At 35.7% G+C, this 19,303-nt stretch overlaps 3 protein-coding genes and 1 non-coding gene across 4 annotated transcripts; 3 read left to right on the top strand and 1 right to left on the bottom strand.

Annotated features, from left to right (window-relative positions):
• Nucleotides 1-188: 188 nt before the first annotated feature.
• On the bottom strand, nt 189-2,197 carry LOC142538391 (uncharacterized). Its single transcript, XM_075643718.1, has 3 exons — nt 2,161-2,197; nt 607-1,998; nt 189-559 (listed from the first exon to the last, which is right to left on the bottom strand). The coding sequence occupies exons 1-3, from the start codon at nt 2,195-2,197 to the stop codon at nt 189-191; spliced, it is 1,800 nt and encodes a 599-aa protein (XP_075499833.1).
• A 2,765-nt stretch (nt 2,198-4,962) lies between these two features.
• LOC142540164 (serine/threonine-protein kinase CTR1-like) lies at nt 4,963-14,129 on the top strand. The gene is made up of 16 exons (XM_075646130.1): nt 4,963-5,721; nt 6,869-7,170; nt 7,255-7,399; nt 7,585-7,688; nt 7,887-8,095; nt 9,564-9,992; nt 10,082-10,122; nt 10,315-10,383; nt 10,480-10,580; nt 10,652-10,736; nt 10,868-10,966; nt 11,666-11,734; nt 11,824-11,955; nt 12,475-12,569; nt 13,035-13,230; nt 13,869-14,129. The coding sequence occupies exons 1-15, from the start codon at nt 5,098-5,100 to the stop codon at nt 13,144-13,146; spliced, it is 2,616 nt and encodes an 871-aa protein (XP_075502245.1). The 5' UTR covers nt 4,963-5,097; the 3' UTR covers nt 13,147-13,230; nt 13,869-14,129.
• A 1,248-nt stretch (nt 14,130-15,377) lies between these two features.
• Nucleotides 15,378-15,458, top strand: TRNAL-AAG (transfer RNA leucine (anticodon AAG)). Its single transcript has one exon. It is a non-coding gene; the product is annotated as a tRNA-Leu (tRNA).
• Nucleotides 15,459-17,395: 1,937 nt separating this feature from the next.
• Nucleotides 17,396-18,298, top strand: LOC142538392 (uncharacterized). The gene has a single exon (XM_075643719.1). It carries the CDS (start codon nt 17,396-17,398, stop codon nt 18,296-18,298), a length of 903 nt encoding a protein of 300 aa, XP_075499834.1.
• Nucleotides 18,299-19,303: the final 1,005 nt, after the last annotated feature.

Consider the following 19,303-nt stretch of genomic DNA (forward strand, 5'->3'; position numbering starts at 1 on the left):
ATTATTAAAAAAAAATTTACATTATATCGTTCAACGAAGTTGTGTCCTACGAGATTTTAAAACATAAAATTCATTAATAATAGAATTTACATCAATATGTTTAGCTAAATCTCGTTCAATATAGAGTGTCAAACAATCGGCAAGAAAGTCATCCTCCATTTTATTGCGAAGTGCCGTCTTCACATGCTTCATTGCTGAAAAGCCCGCTCAGTAGTGGCAGTAGACACAGGTAATGTCAAAACAAGATGAATCAATCTAGTCAACATAACATAAACACTTGACCGTCCACTCTCGGTCAATTGCTGACACAACTCAACAAGTATAGAAACCTTTAAATTCTGCATCACATCAAGTTTATAATGTATCAATTCATACTCCAAAGCAACAATTTCTTGATATGTGAAATCTCCAGGATAAAACTTCTTCGCAAGCTTGCAAATATCATCACTGTTAAATGAGTCAAATGAATTTTTAGGATCTAAAGCTGTACTAAGAGAAAGAAGTTCCACCGATGACTCATTGAACCGAGTATTTAACTCCATCAAAATGAAATCTATTGCTGCATTAAAAACATCAAAGTGGTAATGATGTTCTATTGTAGTTTGCCGACAGGAACGTCCAATCTTATATAGACAATCAAGGTCAGGTACATCAATTTCATTTCTTGAACAAAAAACTTTAACTTCCTGAAGAAATTCATTCCACCCACATCTCTAAATTCTTGAAGGCAAGTTTTGGTAGTAGTGACAAATGTGATAGCAGTCAAAATGTCTTGAGATTTTCTTTGAAGAATTTGACAAAGAGTATCTGTTGTTCTCATAATTTTATGCATTAAGTGCAAAATAAACACAAATTCAAAGCTTGCCATGTTTCTGTAAATCCCCCGAACTTCAGCCTTAACTCTTCCATTTGGAGAATAATTACTGAGAACTTCAAAAACTTTGCAAGTTGCAGTGTACATACCTATCAAGCTTTTTACCGATTCATAGTGAGAACTCCAACGAGTAGCTCCTGCTCGTTGCAAATTACCAATCTGGTTTGCACCACTTCCAGAATCACGTTCTCCAATTGACAACATATACTCAATTTCATTTCTTTGTGCAATATGTAATTCAGCAATGCGCTTAGTAGAAGAAGTGACAATATTAACAATATTGTCCAAATGAGAAAAGAATTCCCAAATAACATTAACATCCTTAGCTGCAGAAACCAATGTCAGTTGTAAACGATGTGCAAAACAGTGGACATAGTATGCATAGGGACAATCTTTGAGAAATAATGCTTGAAGTCCATTCCACGCTCCACGCATATTGCTAGCACCATCATATCCTTGGCATCTGATTTTCTTAACATGAAGATCATGATGAACAAGAACATTTGATATCTCATTTTTCAAATTCATTGAGGTAGTAGTGTCACTAACACTTTTGATGGCAAAAAATCTTTCTGTCAAAATCCCATGATTGTTCACAAACCTCAATATAATGGCCATTTGTTCTCGTTTAGATATATCTCGGGCTTCATCAACAAGAATACAGAAGTATTTATCTCCAACTTCTTCACGAACCATCTGTCGTACTCTATTGGCCATAATATGTAAAATCTCTTTCTGAATTTCTGGAACGATATATTGGGCATTTTTTGGAGCATTCTCAAGCACAACTTCATCAATTTCTATATTCATTTTTGCAAAAGCCTTCACCAATTCAAGAAAATTTCCATGATTAGATGAAGATAGAGATTTATCGTTACCTCTAAAAGCACAACCTTGAAGTGCTAGCCAACGAACAGCTACAATTGAGGTGCTCAAACGCAGACGATTTTTCTCTTTTTCCTCTTTAGATTGTGCATGCATCACTTTATCAATATGTTGTGAGAGCCTCATCAAATTTTCAGCCCTTCTCTCACACATAGTATGAGGTGAAGAAGCTGCAGAACCAATATGGGCAAGAAAAGCACATGTTTTTCCTTGGTTTACCCTCTTCCAATTGTCAAATCCTTCATTGACCAATGTCGAGATATTAGATGAATTAACATCATTCAGGAAAAGAAAACAATAGAAACAATATGCCTTATTTGTTGAAGGCGAATACTCCAACCAATAAAATTTCTGAAACCATTTTTTCTGAAAACGACGATTCTGGCTTCCAAATTTTGTACCTGGATACTCCAACATATCTGGTTGATAAGGCCCCATATTTAGATATGAACGTCTTATCTCATCTCGTACATTAACATGATATTCACATATCTGTTTTCTTTTTCCCGGATCTCGTTCAATAAAAGTAGACGAAGACTGATGATCGTCTCTAGGAGAGGAACATGAAGGAATTTGGATATTGGGAAATAGAAGACTTTCACTGGATTGATGTTGCATTGTAAGGACCGTAGGAATTGAAGTATCTTCACTAGCTTGACGATCTCTCTTCTTACAAAAAGAGGATATCAATGTTTTTCCTTTCTTTGCAGCAGATTGATATTCCATTTTGAAATAGTTCAATTTATAATCCTAAACAAGAATAAAATAATTATTAAACAAGTAATAGTCAATCAACAACTCAACAACAAACAATCAAGAAACCACAAATCACACACAGAGAAGCTATAAAAAACAAAATAAAAAATGTATAGCCGATTCTTACCTGGATTTTTGCCTTGCCGATGAGCAATTCGATTTCTTCGGGAGTCCGCAATTCTATTCTGTCACTAAAGGGCTTGGGACTTGGGAGAGAAATTTTGTAGAATTGAGGTGGGGCGGATCAGAGGATAAATTTGGTCTCATCCTTGTAAATGGACGGGACTTGATTTGACTAAGACATTGATGTACGACGGTTTTTGAAAATTAGCGACGGTTGTTCAAAAAACAGTCGCTAATAGCGACTGTTATTAGCGACTGTTTGAATAAACCGTCACTAGTAGCGACGGTGTAATTAAAACCGTCGCCGATCCACATCGGCGGCGGTTTTACTATAACCGTCGCCGATCCACATCGGCGGCGGTTTTACTATAACCGTCGCAAATATTAGCGACGGTTTTTGAAAAACCGTCGCTAAATTATTAAAAAAGTGGGCTGGCCTACAACTCAGTACAGCCCTAGAATACATCCGTCTCTGCATGAGATGGAAGGAACGATAAGTCTTATGTAAATCTTTTGGCTATAGGGGAAGCAGGTGGCAACTCAACAGCAGCTGAGAAGGCAATTTCAAGGACTGATTGTATGGCATTCGGTTTTCACCCTGTCATTATTTTACAATAAGCTCTGAAAATTCTTCTGTCAGTTTGCCATAAGAAAATTTTGAGGATGAAGTACCTAGCACACCAAATGTTTTCACCGGTAAGTGATATAGTTATGCATATTTCCTATAGTTAAGGACTTCTGATATATAAATGTTATCATCCACGTTGCCTCTGAATGATGAATTCAGAAATTATTTCCTATGCGGTTACAGCTAACATTGAATGATGGTATCGTCCATCATTCGCGACACAATTGCATCTTCTAGTGTGTCGTCCGTCCATCATTCGCATTACAATCTCACAATCACTGTGGTTTCCTAACATCACTGGTTACGCATTACCTTAGACAAAAAAAGAGATACCGATGAAATTTCACCTACTGTGTTTGTATTTGAAAACTGATCGAGATCAAGAACATCGGTTTACGTATTTTCTTTCGATGGATATATTAGAATTTGGCGTGAAACTTATGGTAGATCGTGTTTGTGTTCGGAGTGAGATTTGGAAAATGTTGCAGTTTGTGGCTGATGGCCTTCTCTCTTTTGTATTCCGTTCTGAAATGCGCGACGCTCGGCGGGTTAGAAATTGAATGCGGGGTAACAAAATGGGCCGGCGGTTTATATTTAGGGCTCTCTTGAGGCCCATTGAAACTTGCTTTATTTTTTCATAAATATGCGATAGAAGTTGTTAAGATTTGAGTTGAACTCGAGTATTTTAAATTTTTTTCGAGTTGAGCTCGACTAGTGTAACATCCGGATTCAACTTGATGGCATCTCTGATCTAGCTAGTCGGGAGTTGAGCTCGACTAGTGTAACATCCGGATTCAACTCGATGGCATCTCTGATCTAGCTAGTCGGGTCCTTGATAATTTATCGACTCTCTTTCTAGTATGCCTTCAAACTTAGTAGATATCATTGATAATATATTATATGTCCATTTGCAAATAACGAAAAGCCGCCGCTGTCGAATCATGTTACCTCAGTAATTTTGTCTTTGTGCGTATCGGCCTTCACGATATTTGAACCTTCACAGACCCACTAGTTTGGGGAATTCGTATGTTCCCCAATAACGACGATTATTATAATCGCATTTTACCCACTTGCGAAGGAAAAGAAAGTGGATAGTGATTGCTCGAGAAATCGCAAATTTCCTAATGCGACTATGCTAACATAGCTAATCTCTCGCATTCCACGCTATCAACTATCAGGTAATTAGCATCTGGAATGGAGAAACAATAACTTTCATTCGAGCTAACTTTTATGTGAAAATTTTATTTATTAAAGATCTCAATGAGTCTAGACATAGAATTGTTGAAAATTATTATTCAAAATCAAATATTTGAATAAGAGACATTAAAACTCATTAATAAGATCTCGGATCTAGTCGAGCTCGAGTCAAACTTTGACAACCACTCCCACTTTATGCTACACTTAAAGTAACATCGTCCTTACAATTTAAAATAAAATTTTCATGTTTAATTTGATTATTTTATAAATTCTATATATTCATATTTTGAATTTGGACTATGAATTGAAGATGTTATATTAAAAATTAAAAAGAAGTACCACTCCGATCTATCGTAGATTGGACCAATTTGATCAAGAACACAGGATGTTAGATTTTAAAAAACTTATAAAATCGATAAAAAAAAAATTTATAACAAATTTCAAATTTAAAATCGGAAAGAGAGAAGATTTGGGTTGGTCCATTTGCCAAAAACATCAAACGGAATAGGAAACGAAGAGAGACAAAAGTGGAGTCAACACAATATATAGTGTAGAGAGAGAGAGCGTTAAAACCATGCCGTGGCGGTTTTTCGAAATCCCTGATTCGATTTCGTTTTTCAATCTGTAGAAATCCATGGGAATGCTTGGCAGACGATCGAATTATACCTTGGTAAGCTTAATTCCCGAAGAACCACAGTACCAGCCGCCTATATCAGCCGCAGGCGGTGGAGTAATGGTGCAGCAACCGTCTTACTATGAGCCTCAATCTGGAGATAAGAATAAACTGAAGATGGATATGACTTCATTTGATTGGGATCCTATTGATCAGAGAATGATTCAAGCGCAGACACAGCAAAATCGGATCGGAACGACGGCGTTTCCTTTGTCTTTTGGGTTGCAGAGGCAGTCTAGCGGGAGTAGCTTTGGTGAGAGCTCTATTTCTGGCGACTTTTATCTGCCTTCTCTGTCGAACCCCGAGGTGACGTTGGGTAGCTTGAATGATGGCGGCGGCGAGTTGCGGGTAAAGGCAGCGGAGCCGGAGGTATCCGGTGGTGGTGGTGGAGAGTCGTCATCCTCGAAGAGCTGGGCGCAGCAGACGGAGGAGAGTTACCAATTGCAACTGGTTCTGGCTCTTCGTCTCTCCTCAGAAGCTACCTGCGCTGATGACCCTAATTTATTGGATCCTATTCCTGACGAATCCGCATCACGCGCTTCCTCTTTCTTCGCATCCGCTGAGGCCATTTCCCATCGGTTTTGGGTAAATTAAACAACTTTGCATGCTTTGATGAGTTATTTTTCTCCCCAACTATTTATGGAAGTGCTTTTTTTTCTTGGGGGATGAATTATACAAGGACAATGTACTCGACAAAGAATGGTTTGATTCGGTGACAAAGTGGTTGTATGCTCAAAAGTGTATCACGCCAGTAGCACGAGTACCCAAAGTCATTTAAGATATTTGTCTCCTCTAAAGATGAAAATCTAGACTTCTTATTGAATTCTACGACATTTATATAGTTTAAGATTTAAGAATATTATATTGATCTCTGTAAGACAGTTGAGTTCAATTTGCTGCATGAGATATGGCTAGAAAATGAAACAAAGATTGCAATGTTTTTCAGCTCCTCGAAGTATACCACTTGTCTGAGCCCCATGATAGTTCTTCATACTCAAATGAGTTTTAGTACGCATCACAAATTGTCCGGGACTTGGAGAATTAGGTTGGTGGCTACTTTGATGGGTGTTGGATATTTAGTAAAAAGTAAGATTTGACAGATAGAATTGAAGCTATATTCTAATTCATTTGAGTTAACTGTAAGAACATTTGTTATCACCCTCTAAAATCTAGGCATGGAGGATATAATTGCTAAAAGATTAATTTTTGGGCAAAAGAGGATTAACAAGCTGGTCTTGTGTGTTGGGAGATTATATAAATACGTGCTTGTAATCAATAAATCGGTGCATGAATATCCTTGTGTCCATGAATAGATTGATTGCTAAAATATTGAGGCACACCATTCTGACTCTTTTTCTTTATAATAAATTGGCACATGAATATCCATATGTCCATGACGTGGTGGTCAGATTCAGACACAAGAATTATCCCTTGGTTTGGAGCTCTGAATCCAGATTGAATAAACACTCCAATCAAAAGAATAGGCTGTTAAGAAGTTGGGGTTCTTATTAGTTCTTATGTGGGAACATATGTTAAATGAGTAATAAATTTGCAACGAGATTCATATATTAAAGAATCTCAAGGGTCTGTCTTAGTGATAACTTGATCACATTGGATTTGTTATGGTGCATTACGATATTAAATAAAATATCTGTATCAAATTTCGGTTTTAGGTTCTGCTATATTTTCTACAATTAAAACACTTGTTTTCATTCAATTGCTTTAATTTCAGGTAAATGGCTGTTTATCGTACTTTGATAAAGTTCCTGATGGATTTTACTCTATTCGTGGGATGGATCCCTATGTTTGGGCAGTGTGCTGTGATCTTCAGGAAAGTGGCCGTATGCCATCTCTTGAATCACTAAAATCTATTGATTCTGACATTGTCTCTTCGGTTGAAGTGATTTCAGTTGATCGAAGAGGTGATCCCAGCTTAAGAGAGTTACGAAATCGGATTCATAACATGTCATCTAGTAGCATCACCACCAAGGAAGTTGTTGACCATATTTCAAAGCTAGTTTGCAATCATTTGGGGTGAGCATAATTCCATCGAGGATTCCAGCAAACACCTTTATCTTTTGTATTGCATTAACAATTACATTTTGTTGTCTTCATTAGCGGTGCTACTTCTAATGGCGAAGATGACTTAATTTCCATATGGAAAGAGAGCAGTGATGACTTAATAGATTGCTTGGGGACAATCGTGCTCCCCATTGGTAGCCTGTCTATTGGGCTATGTAGACATCGTGCGCTGCTATTCAAGGTAAGTTTTGATTACATATATTCATCAATTATTTTGTTCATTGTTCCAGCCTCCACTTGTAATGTATTGACTCATGCAATTCTTCTGTCATATTATTCTGTTGTGAGCTGTTTTCTTTGTTCATTTATTGTTCTGTAGAGAATTAGAATTGCAACCAATACGTTATCATTCTATCATACTGACAGGTTTTAGCTGATATTATTGGCATACCATGCCGAATTGCAAAAGGATGTAAGTATTGTACCAGAGAAGATGCTTCGTCATGTCTCGTACGATTTGGTCTTGATAGGTATACTTACTACTTTGAATGCAATTACTATGCTTTTTAACTTTAGTCATTCTCATTAATCTTCAGTTATTTTTATTCACGAGGTTGTTATTTTAGCTACTTTGTTGCTAGAAGATGTCTTGTATCTTGTCTCATGTGTTACAAATAGAGGTTTGCACTTGCTATGACAATATAACCATATTGGCTTTGCCACCACAGGGAACATCTTATTGATTTGGTTGAGAAACCAGGATGCTTATCTGAGCCTGATTCCCTGGTAAATGGGCCTTCCTCTATCTCAATTTCTTCACCATTGCGCTTTCCGCGATTCAGACAGGTGGAGCCAACAATTGATTTCAGGTCACTGGCAAAGCAGTATTTCTCAGACTTCCAGTCCCTTAATCTCGTGTTTGATGATTCTTTATCAGGTGACCATCTTTTTAGTACAGTTTTCATGTCTGATCTAACTTATTATTTGATGTTTTATGGTGAATCTTTGCAACCGGCCTTCGATGTATCTTATCCATAAGCTTCCTTCTGGTTTTTTGGAATTCATTGACCTTCTCATCGTTTGCTTGTTTACATATCATAAACTTGTAGAGTTTAGCTGCTTTATATGATGTTACGACACTATCATATCTTATAATGTGTGAAAGGAAAGAATGTCTTATTTGCCTATTCTTGCCATATAGCCCATATTCTTTGCATATTCTTAGCAAATAATCTCATAGGATAATCACTTGGCTACAAAGAAGTACGTAATCAAATCCATTCTCTCATATTTCAAACTTCGCTTCATAGCCAAATGCATTCCTGTCCTTATTTAACAAAGGGGATTGCCATCCCCAATCATATGATGAAACATATCGACGTGACATTGCTAACTAGATAGAGACTATTACCAACTATGAAACAAAATGAAAATGGCAAGCCTGTAATTCAGAGAGTACAAAAAATAATTAGAAATTTCTGACTTGCACCAAATCAGTGCAAATTAGAAAAATGATTTACTAGTGTAATACCCTTGTCTTCTGATTGTTCAACTGTCTTGGACTGAGAATCAGTCACATGACTGTGAACAAGAAGTCCTTCGAATTATCAATATAAGCACTGTTCTGTGTTGCCATATGCGGTACCTGCCATATGGTTGTCACCTATGAGCTATGGAATTATCCTGTGCATCTCTTGTGTGCACCACTACAACGGAATATAATTTGAAAGACCTAAACTCCTCTATGATTGTTCATCCTCTTTACCCCTGAGTGATATCTTCTGTCCACTCCGCCGAACAAGTTGGTTTTAGCGTAGATGGAATACTTTTTCTACTTTTTTTTTCTACTGCTCTGCCCTCATAGGAACAAGGAAGCCCGATTCGCACTAGCACCACCCACAATAATCACAACAAAAACTATAGTAGATGCAGTCCCGTGAATGGAAATTATTTCCTTTCACTGCGGCCTTGTGCTCCAAAACAACTCTTGTGACTCTTTGAAGACCTCCCTTGCATACCAGGCATTAAAGTAATATAATCCTTGCAACCACTCTCAATTTTGATTTTTTCCCAGTCTTTCGTCCTTGTTTCATATTCGACTTCCAGTCTTCCTCTAATTCATCATGTGGCTTTGTCCACTATCTTCCAGTTGGCAGTTGTTGATTGGATCTAAAATCGAATTTTCAGCACCATCTTCTTCCATCAAGAGACTGGCTGGCATATGTATTGATTTTCTTGGCTATAGTTTGATCAACGTGTGTTCGTTGCAGAACTTCATTTTATTTGTTTCTACTCTATTACTCTGTTTTTCACTTATCTATGATGTAGATATTTGTGCTTTGGCTGCTACACTAAAACTGTTGGCCTGAATTACGACTTTTAAAAAGTTTCCATTTTTCAAACAGCTGGAACTGTTGATGGTAGAGGCCACGGTGATTCCAAGTATCCCAAGCACTCGGACAGATCTCATACTGATAGAAACAGCTTTTCTCCCAGCTCAAGTAATCGTGATTTGCCACCATTTCCTGCAAATTCGTGGATTAAGATCCGCGACAAAGAACAATTGCTTTCCAAACCATCTGATGCTCATAATGTGTTGAGCTCCATGGACACTGTCAAAGACTCAATCCCTTTCCAGAACATCGGTCTATTGGGGAAGAGAGATGGTCAGCAATTTACTGGTTTGATGAATGCAAGAATAAGTAAAACTAAGGAAGCGGGGTTTGTTGAAGCACAGGTACTTCCAACAATATCTATTGGCGGCTTCCCATTTGACACTGAAGATCTGAACATTCCCTGGAGTGATCTTGTTATAAAGGAGACCATTGGGGCAGGTCTTTTTTCACCTGCTCGTGAACATTTCAATGTCCAACAATTCTTTTGCTTTGTATGCCTAATTGTTGTGATTGGTTTGCATTCTCAGGTTCGTTTGGTGTAGTTCACCGTGCTGATTGGAATGATTCAGTAAGACATCAATCTTTTATTGTTAAAAAGTAGTGATTCTCACGTCTCCTTGAATTTGTTCTCCATTTATTGTTTTCTCCTTTTTGTTTGCAATCCTAAAATTATCATTTTTATTTGTACTATTTTTAAAATTTTTCTTCACTGTTTTTGTACTGGACTTCAACGTCAATTATTTAAATCTTAATCTTTCAGGAAGTTGCCGTGAAAATTCTCATGGAACAAGACTTCCATACAGAGAGATTCAAGGATTTTTTACGAGAGGTTGGTACTGTCTCTCTCTAATCAACTCTGAATGTTATATTGTTGTTTGTCCTTTAACCTCTCTCTCTCTCTCTGTGTTTGTGTCTATTGAGCTAGGTGGCAATAATGAAAAGATTGCGCCATCCAAATATAGTGCTTTTTATGGGTGCTGTAACTGAGCGCCCAAACTTGTCCATAGTAACAGAATATTTATCAAGGTAAATGTAAGTCATTATAGTTGAACTGCACTGTTAATTTATTTTAAGTGTCTATATACCTTTCATTTCAGAGGTAGTTTATACAAACTTTTGCATAAACCTGGTGCAAGAGAAGCGTTGGATGAGAAACGGCGATTGAGCATGGCTTTTGATGTGGTATGCCTTTTAATAAAAATTTTGATTTCCTCGTACAAAATACAAATGAAGCCTTTGATCCGATTTCATCCCTCTCTCCCTCTCCCCATATCCTGTGCTTTTTCATGGATTAACCATGGTCATTTATACAGGCAAAAGGGATGAATTATCTTCATAAACGCAATCCTCCCATTGTTCATCGAGACCTGAAATCTCCTAATCTTTTAGTTGACAAAAAGTATACGGTGAAGGTAAAACTCAGGGCATCTTCTGCTAGTGTATTGCTGCATCTTGTATGTTTATTGATAAGGTAGATTGCTGTTTTAATAAGCTAATTCTTTCAGTGAAATAAGAATATGGCGATGTAGGAGTTCGATAGTGTCTTAGGTGGATATCCTAATTAACTATGTTGATGTTTAAGCTGTGTATGGGAATGGCTTTTAGAATAAAAAAAATATGTCTTTCTCGTGCTTGGCAGAAGAGACCTAGCTACACCTTGTTTTGTGAATGTCAATAAAGGAGAAAAAAAGTAGTGTTTATTGTTCTTTGTTAACCTACTAAATATATTTCCTTCACCTTAAGCGCATTCTATATTTCTTATGTAAATATTTGAAAACTCTATGTTCATTCCTCTGTCATATTTGGTGGAATAGTCTTCAACACACCGTTTTTAATCTTCTGTTGCTACCCTTATTCTGTACATCCAAGCATCTTACCCTAATTGGTTATCAGTTCAAAGGAAGTCAGATTTGTTTCATGCTTTTGCTATACATGAATTCTTTCGTACTAAATGATTGGAGGCTATGCTCAACCCCATCCAAGGGCCGAGGCTGCTTTAGGTGTATCATATCACTTGATGCAGCATAGCATTTTCCTACTTAACATATGCTAAAAATCTCAAACTATACTTTGTTTGCATAAGAACTTTACCTTCCGAATGTCTTTATTAGGTCTGTGATTTTGGTCTTTCACGTCTAAAAGCAAATACATTTCTTTCGTCGAAATCTGCTGCTGGAACTGTAAGTCATCCACTTTAATGCAATACAATCCTTTAGTTTTAGCTGATTGGGAATTTATTGAATATGAAATATCTTTCCTTCTCTGGTAGCCTGAGTGGATGGCACCTGAAGTTCTCCGTGATGAGCCATCAAATGAAAAATCAGATGTATACAGTTTTGGTGTGATCCTATGGGAGCTGGCAACGTTGCAGCAACCCTGGGGCCATTTGAATCCAGCACAGGTGGGTGAATGGGCTTTGCTATCCTTTGATTAAATATTGGAAACTGTCATAGTTTTTGTTGTGCAGGCAAAATATTTTGTCAAAGTTAGGTGTTAGAGAGGTTATGGAACAGTTAAATTTGAAAAAGAAGAGCAATCTGATCTGGATCTGTTAATTAGTTTTTGAATAAAATGTCACGGAGTAATATATCAGCGGCATTTGAGTGTAATGCATCACATTGTAATATTACACTGGGAACATAAATTCAACTGCTAGGATAGCTTCTGTTAAATTATTTTGAAGTTGAATTGGGCTCCAAGCTTTTATACACTGGGATATGTAAAAGGTGGCCAATATAATTACTAGGTGGCAATTGGTTTATCAGATTTAGGCTCTAAATTCGAGTCTAAACCGATGCGTAAGCGTGTTTAAAAAACTGAGATATGTAAGATAGGCGACGAAATGTTATGTTGTTTCTTTTAGTTATTTCTTGAGTGGTTTTTAAAAGTGAGATTTAACCCTATTTCTTGAACCTGCAAGGTTGTTGCAGCTGTTGCTTTCAAGTCAAAAAGGCTTGAAATTCCACGTGATATAAATCCTCAAGTAGCAGCTATAATTGAAGCCTGCTGGACCAAGTGAGTGAAATATGTAGTTTGCTTGTATGTTTTGGAAAGCATAAGATTGGCTTAAGTGGGTATTCTTATTTATGTTATATATGATAATTTGGTAGCTGCACTGAACTGGTGAATAATTTTGGTTATCCTTAATTTGACTCTAAATTAGCCTCACTCGCATCTTAGTCTATATACTTTATTTTACTTGATTTAACTTTTTCTTTCTGCTTTTAGTTGGTCTCTATTTTCACTCTTTTTAGACACATGGACATATGTCCACATGCTGTCAACTAAGATTTCTCATATTTTGCTAGTTCAAAATTAAGAATTTTACGCAACTTATGATGTTTTTCAACAGCTTGATATCTATGTATTAATTGATTTGTACCATATTTTAGTACCAAAGATATTTTGGGGTAAATTTTACGTACCTCTGAGTTCAGAATTGGATGTTATTTTTTCTCACTTTAATTTATAATACTGCAGTGAGCCATGGAAGCGCCCCTCTTTTTCCAATATCATGGAATCTTTGAGACTATTGATCAAGTGTCCCACAACTACACAACCTGGTCGTGCAGAAATGCCATTGCCTTCATGAACGTTTTTGTTGTGAGAGCACATAATATTCATGTGCTCAACACTATTCGGATCTATTTTCAGGCTGGAAGACTGCTTGGATCGTGTAAGTTTTGAGTTTAAAAGCTTGACTTTTGCCGCCTGAACAATTATGCCTTATTTGTTCACTGATAGTTTAGGTAAAAGTTGGTGAAGTAACAGGTTGATAAGTAATTTTGCCCCCTCCTTGTCTAAGTGATAGACATCCAGAACACTCTCGGACAAAACTGGAAATTAGAATTATATATCAGTATTCTACTAGCTTGCATTTGGATAGAGATGTATTTTGATCTGGTTGGTGGAATTTGATCTCATAAAGGATTTCAAGCATATATTTTAAATAACTCCTATCTTGGCTAGATTTGAAATTTGTCACGCTTGCTGATACATGTGTATCAATAAAATAATTCAACCAAATCAAACATATTTGAAAACATGATATAAAGTATCTCACAATTCAAAAGCTATCTTAGTATCCTCCTACATGGTTATGTTATGTGCGTTGTCACAATTTTTTTGGGTGGGCATGAAAATGGCAATCTTCATATGACAGTATTCTTCGACCTACTAACCCCTCATAGTTGTTGAAATCTTCCGCCATGCAAGTCGCCTTGGTGATTTGTTGTTCACAGCTAGATTGAGAGATATGGGACTGATTACCTTATTTGACTTGGATATCTAACCCATCTCTTGATGTTTATGCAGGTGTACCAGTGTACATAGTAGTCCGTATTAGCTTTTGAGAACACAAGAAACAGTAATTATTTAGAAGGAAGCATTGAAATTGTTAATCTATTAAACCATGTCCACTCTCGGATGAAAGATGTATGTACTGCAAGCAAAAACTTGTTCATAGGAAAGATATTATGGTCACACACATCATTCTTAGTCTGTTTGTGCCTGCACAGCGTTGTATCAATTGTTCAAGCGGTAATATGAATCCATTTCTCTTTTTCAATCAGTATATCTTCCTTGTTCGTAGATAATCCAGATTCGGGATTCTCTCTCCGTAGGCGTATTGTAAAACACTAGTCATTCACGCACGCAAGCAATTATTATCAGCAGTAAAGTTTAAAAATTAAAATGTTCTATATCTTTTTATAAATTAAAAATAATAATGATATAGAAATATTTTAGAAATTTTAAATTTTTTGGAAAGCGGATGTAAATGTAAATTCAAAGATTTCGAGAAGGCAAAATAAATATTTTTAGTACACTTGAAAATTTTGGATGAGGCGAAGACCAATAATTGTCATAACAAAGATAACGATTGAAATATGAATTGTTACATGACTTGAAATAATTATTTGAATAAGTTTCTTCTGAGATTATTTTGTAGATTTATTTTCGTGAGATTTGTTGACTCGAGTCATATTTATAAACAAATATAATATTTTTAGCATAAAAAATAATGATTTTTCATGAATCGGATCGGATAATCTTGAAATGGTCTCATGAGTTTTTGTATATTTATTTTGAACAAAAACAAGAACATATAATTGTTATTAGAGTTTATCACGTGTTTGATTTACATAGATTGTCAGATAATCATTATTACATGTTTATGATATCGATCTAATAGTGACTTTTGAGATACAAGTTTAAAAAATATAAATTGCATTGTTGTTATCAGAGTCAAGTTCACGTGTCTGTGAACAATAATTTCCCTATCTCCATTGGAATGTTGACAAACACTCATTTACGTCTTTGATTTTGTTTACATTATATTTGTTGAATTTTTTTTTAAAAAAGGTTTCAAGTAAGTTTTTGGAAATTGATATTTACACTCCACAAATTGTTAAATACACTCCATTTTGTATTAAAAACGGACGAATGTTTCTTTTTTAGTGCTTTGAAAGTGTTTGTTTTACGGTGGAACTAAAAAAAACATCAGGGTAATTTTGTCCATAATTTTCAATTCAAAAAATCAAAATTAAAGGTATTTAACAGAATAACGTAGAGTTGCATTCTATTTGACTAGTATATCTATGCACGTTGTACAATATTTTTTATAATTCATTTGATTTATATTTAAATAAAAATCAAAATGTAATTATAAGAAATAATGAGGAATTATCCTACAATTTTGGTGAATTTGTCCACAATGGAGGGATAAAAATAGATATACATATTCCGTGTCATTGGCCGTTTCTATCTCGTCTTCAACTTTAGATATAATATTTTAACTCTTTATAACAAATAACTAGCACCAATGTTGAGATGGCCGAGTTGGTCTAAGGCGCCAGATTAAGGTTCTGGTCCGAAAGGGCGTGGGTTCAAATCCCACTCTCAACATCTGAAAGTTTTCCATAGTGCCCCATTTTTTATATTCGACCCAACTACCCAAAGAATCAAAAGTTAGGCCCACCCAGCGTGGCCCAAAGAATAGTTATCGACGTGGTGGAGTAAATACCCACATCTAGTAATGGCCTGGACTCGATGCAAATACAAATGAGTGCAAGCATACATTTCAAATCGATTTTGTCTTAAGAAAAAATAAATTAAGGAGAATCAATTTACAGTGTCTTTTGAATATAGTAGTAAATAAATTTAGTCGATTCGCGAATTTTTCGAGTCGATTCGATAAATATTTGATTTGTGTTATAATTTATTGAACTCCAGTCGAACACGGATAGCTTATAACACGCTGGTTAGGTAACCACACTGGACAAAAGTATATGTGACAAGCTCTTCCGAGAATGTTGAAAATCGAAATTTTAATCATGAGACAAATGTTCACTTACTCAATTCAGAAACATCTTCAGCTGTATGTTTACAGGAGTAAGATATATTCATATTATTCTAAGTTTTTTCTTCAATCCCATCACAAGAATTTGTTTATGGGAAAATCCACACATGCAATCATAAGTAATTCAATATCCAATATATATATATATATATATATATATATATATAATAAGAATTATTTGTTATGTGTTAGAATGAGTAATTCACTTTTAAATATTAAATTCATTTGATTCTTGCTTGGAATATTTTCTCTCAATCTCAATTATTCAACCATTACTAATGAAGAAACTGAAAGTACTTTTTCAGTTTTGTAGAATAAAATATGTAAGTTATATGAGTAAAAAATGGCTATGCAAATCTTAGAAAATAAAACTAGGTGGAAAAAATTTAAAATAATCTACATAAAACAAACAAAGTATATTCTACTATTTTGTGGTTCTAACATAGCTTGATGCCTATCGTATCATCAAATTTTTTTTTATGGAAATTCTGAATTTCATTTTTAAATGTTTTATTTATGTTTAAATTTATTAATTATTTATCTAATTTATATAATAATAATACTTTCATGAAGTTAATACTTTCATAATACATTATTGTATAATCATATTATAATATTTGATTATGGTAGCTTGTATGAGGTTTTTTTCTTCAGAGAATTCCTCTTTACTTTTACAATGGAAATTCATTTTTAAGTCATTATGTTTGTCCTGTTGTTATTTTAATTCGTTCTATAATCAAATTGTAGTACAAATCTTGTAAAATAAATTTTTTTTTTTTGGAAATTTTGGTCCTATTTTGGTCGAAAAAAGTAACGTTCGATGAAGTTTACCTACATGGCTTGAAATGGAGGACATTTAATTTCAAAATGGTGAGAAATTAAAACATATGTGTGTGTGGCTCAAACATTTTTTATTATATTATTCAAACCAAGAAATCTTTTAATTTGTGTAACCTTAGCTGAAGTATATATATATGAAACGAAAACATTCAACCCGGAAACGGCAAATGTTAATTAATTATGATTATGATGATAAGTATTAAAGTAAGAGATCGACACCTAATTAATGCGATAATTAAGAGTATGTCTTTTGTGAGACGGTCTCACGAATCTTTATCTGTGAGACGAGTCAGCCTACTGATATTCACAATAAAAATTAAAACTCTTAGCATAAAAAGTTATAATTATTCATGGACGACACAAATAAGAGATTCGTCTCACAAAATACGACCCGTAAGACCGTCTCACACAAGTTTTCGACGATAATTAATACTGCTGCATCTTCTTCTTCTCTCCTTGTTATTTTTCATTCAGTTACAAGAAAAGAACATACAAATCTCAATCTTCTACTACCCATTTCCTTCCTCCAAAGGCAAAGGATCGCCGATCCCCATCTAATTCAACCACACCAAGATTGCTTTAATTATTTTCTTCCCCGGAAGTTCGTTCAATTCCCTTCGTTTGCTTGAATATTTTTCAAGCTATGAAAAAAATATCGATTTGTTACAGTGAACATGCCACAAAAGTATCGAACTCATACTGTTCGGGCTCTTCAAAGAAGGGTTTTATTTCCTCGATCTTGACCCTGCACTCGATTCAAACCGCGGTGACATGCATTTACAGAGTCAAGGCCTCGAATCAGAGAGAGTTTTTTGTCAGATTAAGATGGTTGGATCGGTTAAACAATAAAGGCTTCGCTTTTGGCATATGTGATCACCCTTTATCTTTAGATAGGATCAGCAAGAATTCAAGAATCCTACGAAAATCCCGAGGGACGGAAGCTTTCAAATCCTGCGATTTTGCAATAGAAATCTACTGGGATTTTTCCCATGCAAAGTTCGAATATGGACCCGAGCCGATCAACCGTTTTTACTTGGTGATTATACTAGACTCGGAGGTTGGCCTGATTCTTGGAGACATGGAGCAAGAAATACTGGGAATCAAAGAACGTGTTTTCCCTACAAAAATCGGGGAATCCGCACTTGTTTCACGCAGCGAGAGCTTCTCAGGCGATGCAGTGTACTCCACCAGGGCTAAATTCTGCGAAACCGGGACGTGGCATGACGTTTTGATCAAATGTTTCGGGGACGACGGGGTGACTCTGAGGAAGAATCCGGTGCTGTACGTTTACATGGACAAGAAGATGGTGATTGAAGTGAAGAGATTGAGGTGGAACTTCAGAGGGAATCAGACGATTTTCTTGGATGGATTATTGGTGCATTTGATGTGGGATGTTCATGACTGGATATTTAGGCCGTGGTTGGGATGTGGGGTTTTCATGTTTAGGACAAGGAGTGAATTGGACAGCAGATTGTGGTTGGAGGAGAAGAGTTTCGAACAGAATGGGTTTTCGTTGCTGATTTCTGTGTGTAAGAATCCAGATTAAGTGTGTTATTTTCTTCGAGGATTGCACGTTTACTTTTTTGTTGTTGTTGTGTGTGTGTGTATTTTATCGTGTTTTGATTTGTAAACGGTTGGATTGTACATTCAAATGTTGTTTTCTGCTGTGTCAGTCCGTTGAAATATAGTAGAAATTGACGGGCATGACCTTTACCCACTAGAGAAACCGAAATGAGAGGAGTTTTGCCACTAAATTTCGGATTGAGGATTTTTTTGAATCAAGAAATAGTTCGAGGTGGATATATGTCATATTCTCGAACCCATCTTGATAATAAAAATAATACCATTAATATTAATTCAAATAATAATAATAAAAAAAATAAGTTCAGATTTGGAGAATTCGGCTCGTCTCTACACTCATTTTATTACTATTTTTGGAGTGTAGAGAAGGACGGGGACAAGAAGTATTCGCGTTTGATGGAGTTTCGAAAGAAACAGAAATGAGGACGAATATATAATTCGAAAACGAGGGTCACAAATTGTCATCCCTAGAAATTGACTTTGTTATGGGCCGAATATTAGATTGGACAAAACCGAAATAATTCAAAGTAAAAAGGCCAGTGCGTCTTACATTGAACTGGGCCCAACAATACAAGCATATCTTTTGATGGCCCAAACAATATTAGTACGCTAAAAGTTAATAAATTTTACTGTCATGCGGGCCCATATACTTTGTTCTTCAGTCAGTGTTCGCATGTTTTCCCGAAATCGGTATAGAAAATGAAATATATATTTTTTCTTTTGTTAATAGAGAAAAATACAAAGAAAAGACGAGAGAGACAACCAAAACTGTGACCCTAATTTGTCGCATGAATTTGCAAGCGCAGGAGAATGGGAGCTTCTCCATTCTCCACGTACAAACCTTGAGAAACACATACACACAAACCCAAAAAATTCCGAAATTCGGAAATGGGATGACAAGTTTTCAGATGTGTCAGTATGAAGTCTAAATCAAAAAAAAAAATTCAAAATTTCCAAGTTACCGCTGCTA

This window comes from Primulina tabacum, chromosome 3, assembly GCF_025594145.1.
Source record: "Primulina tabacum isolate GXHZ01 chromosome 3, ASM2559414v2, whole genome shotgun sequence".
NCBI classification, from domain to species: domain Eukaryota; kingdom Viridiplantae; phylum Streptophyta; class Magnoliopsida; order Lamiales; family Gesneriaceae; genus Primulina; species Primulina tabacum.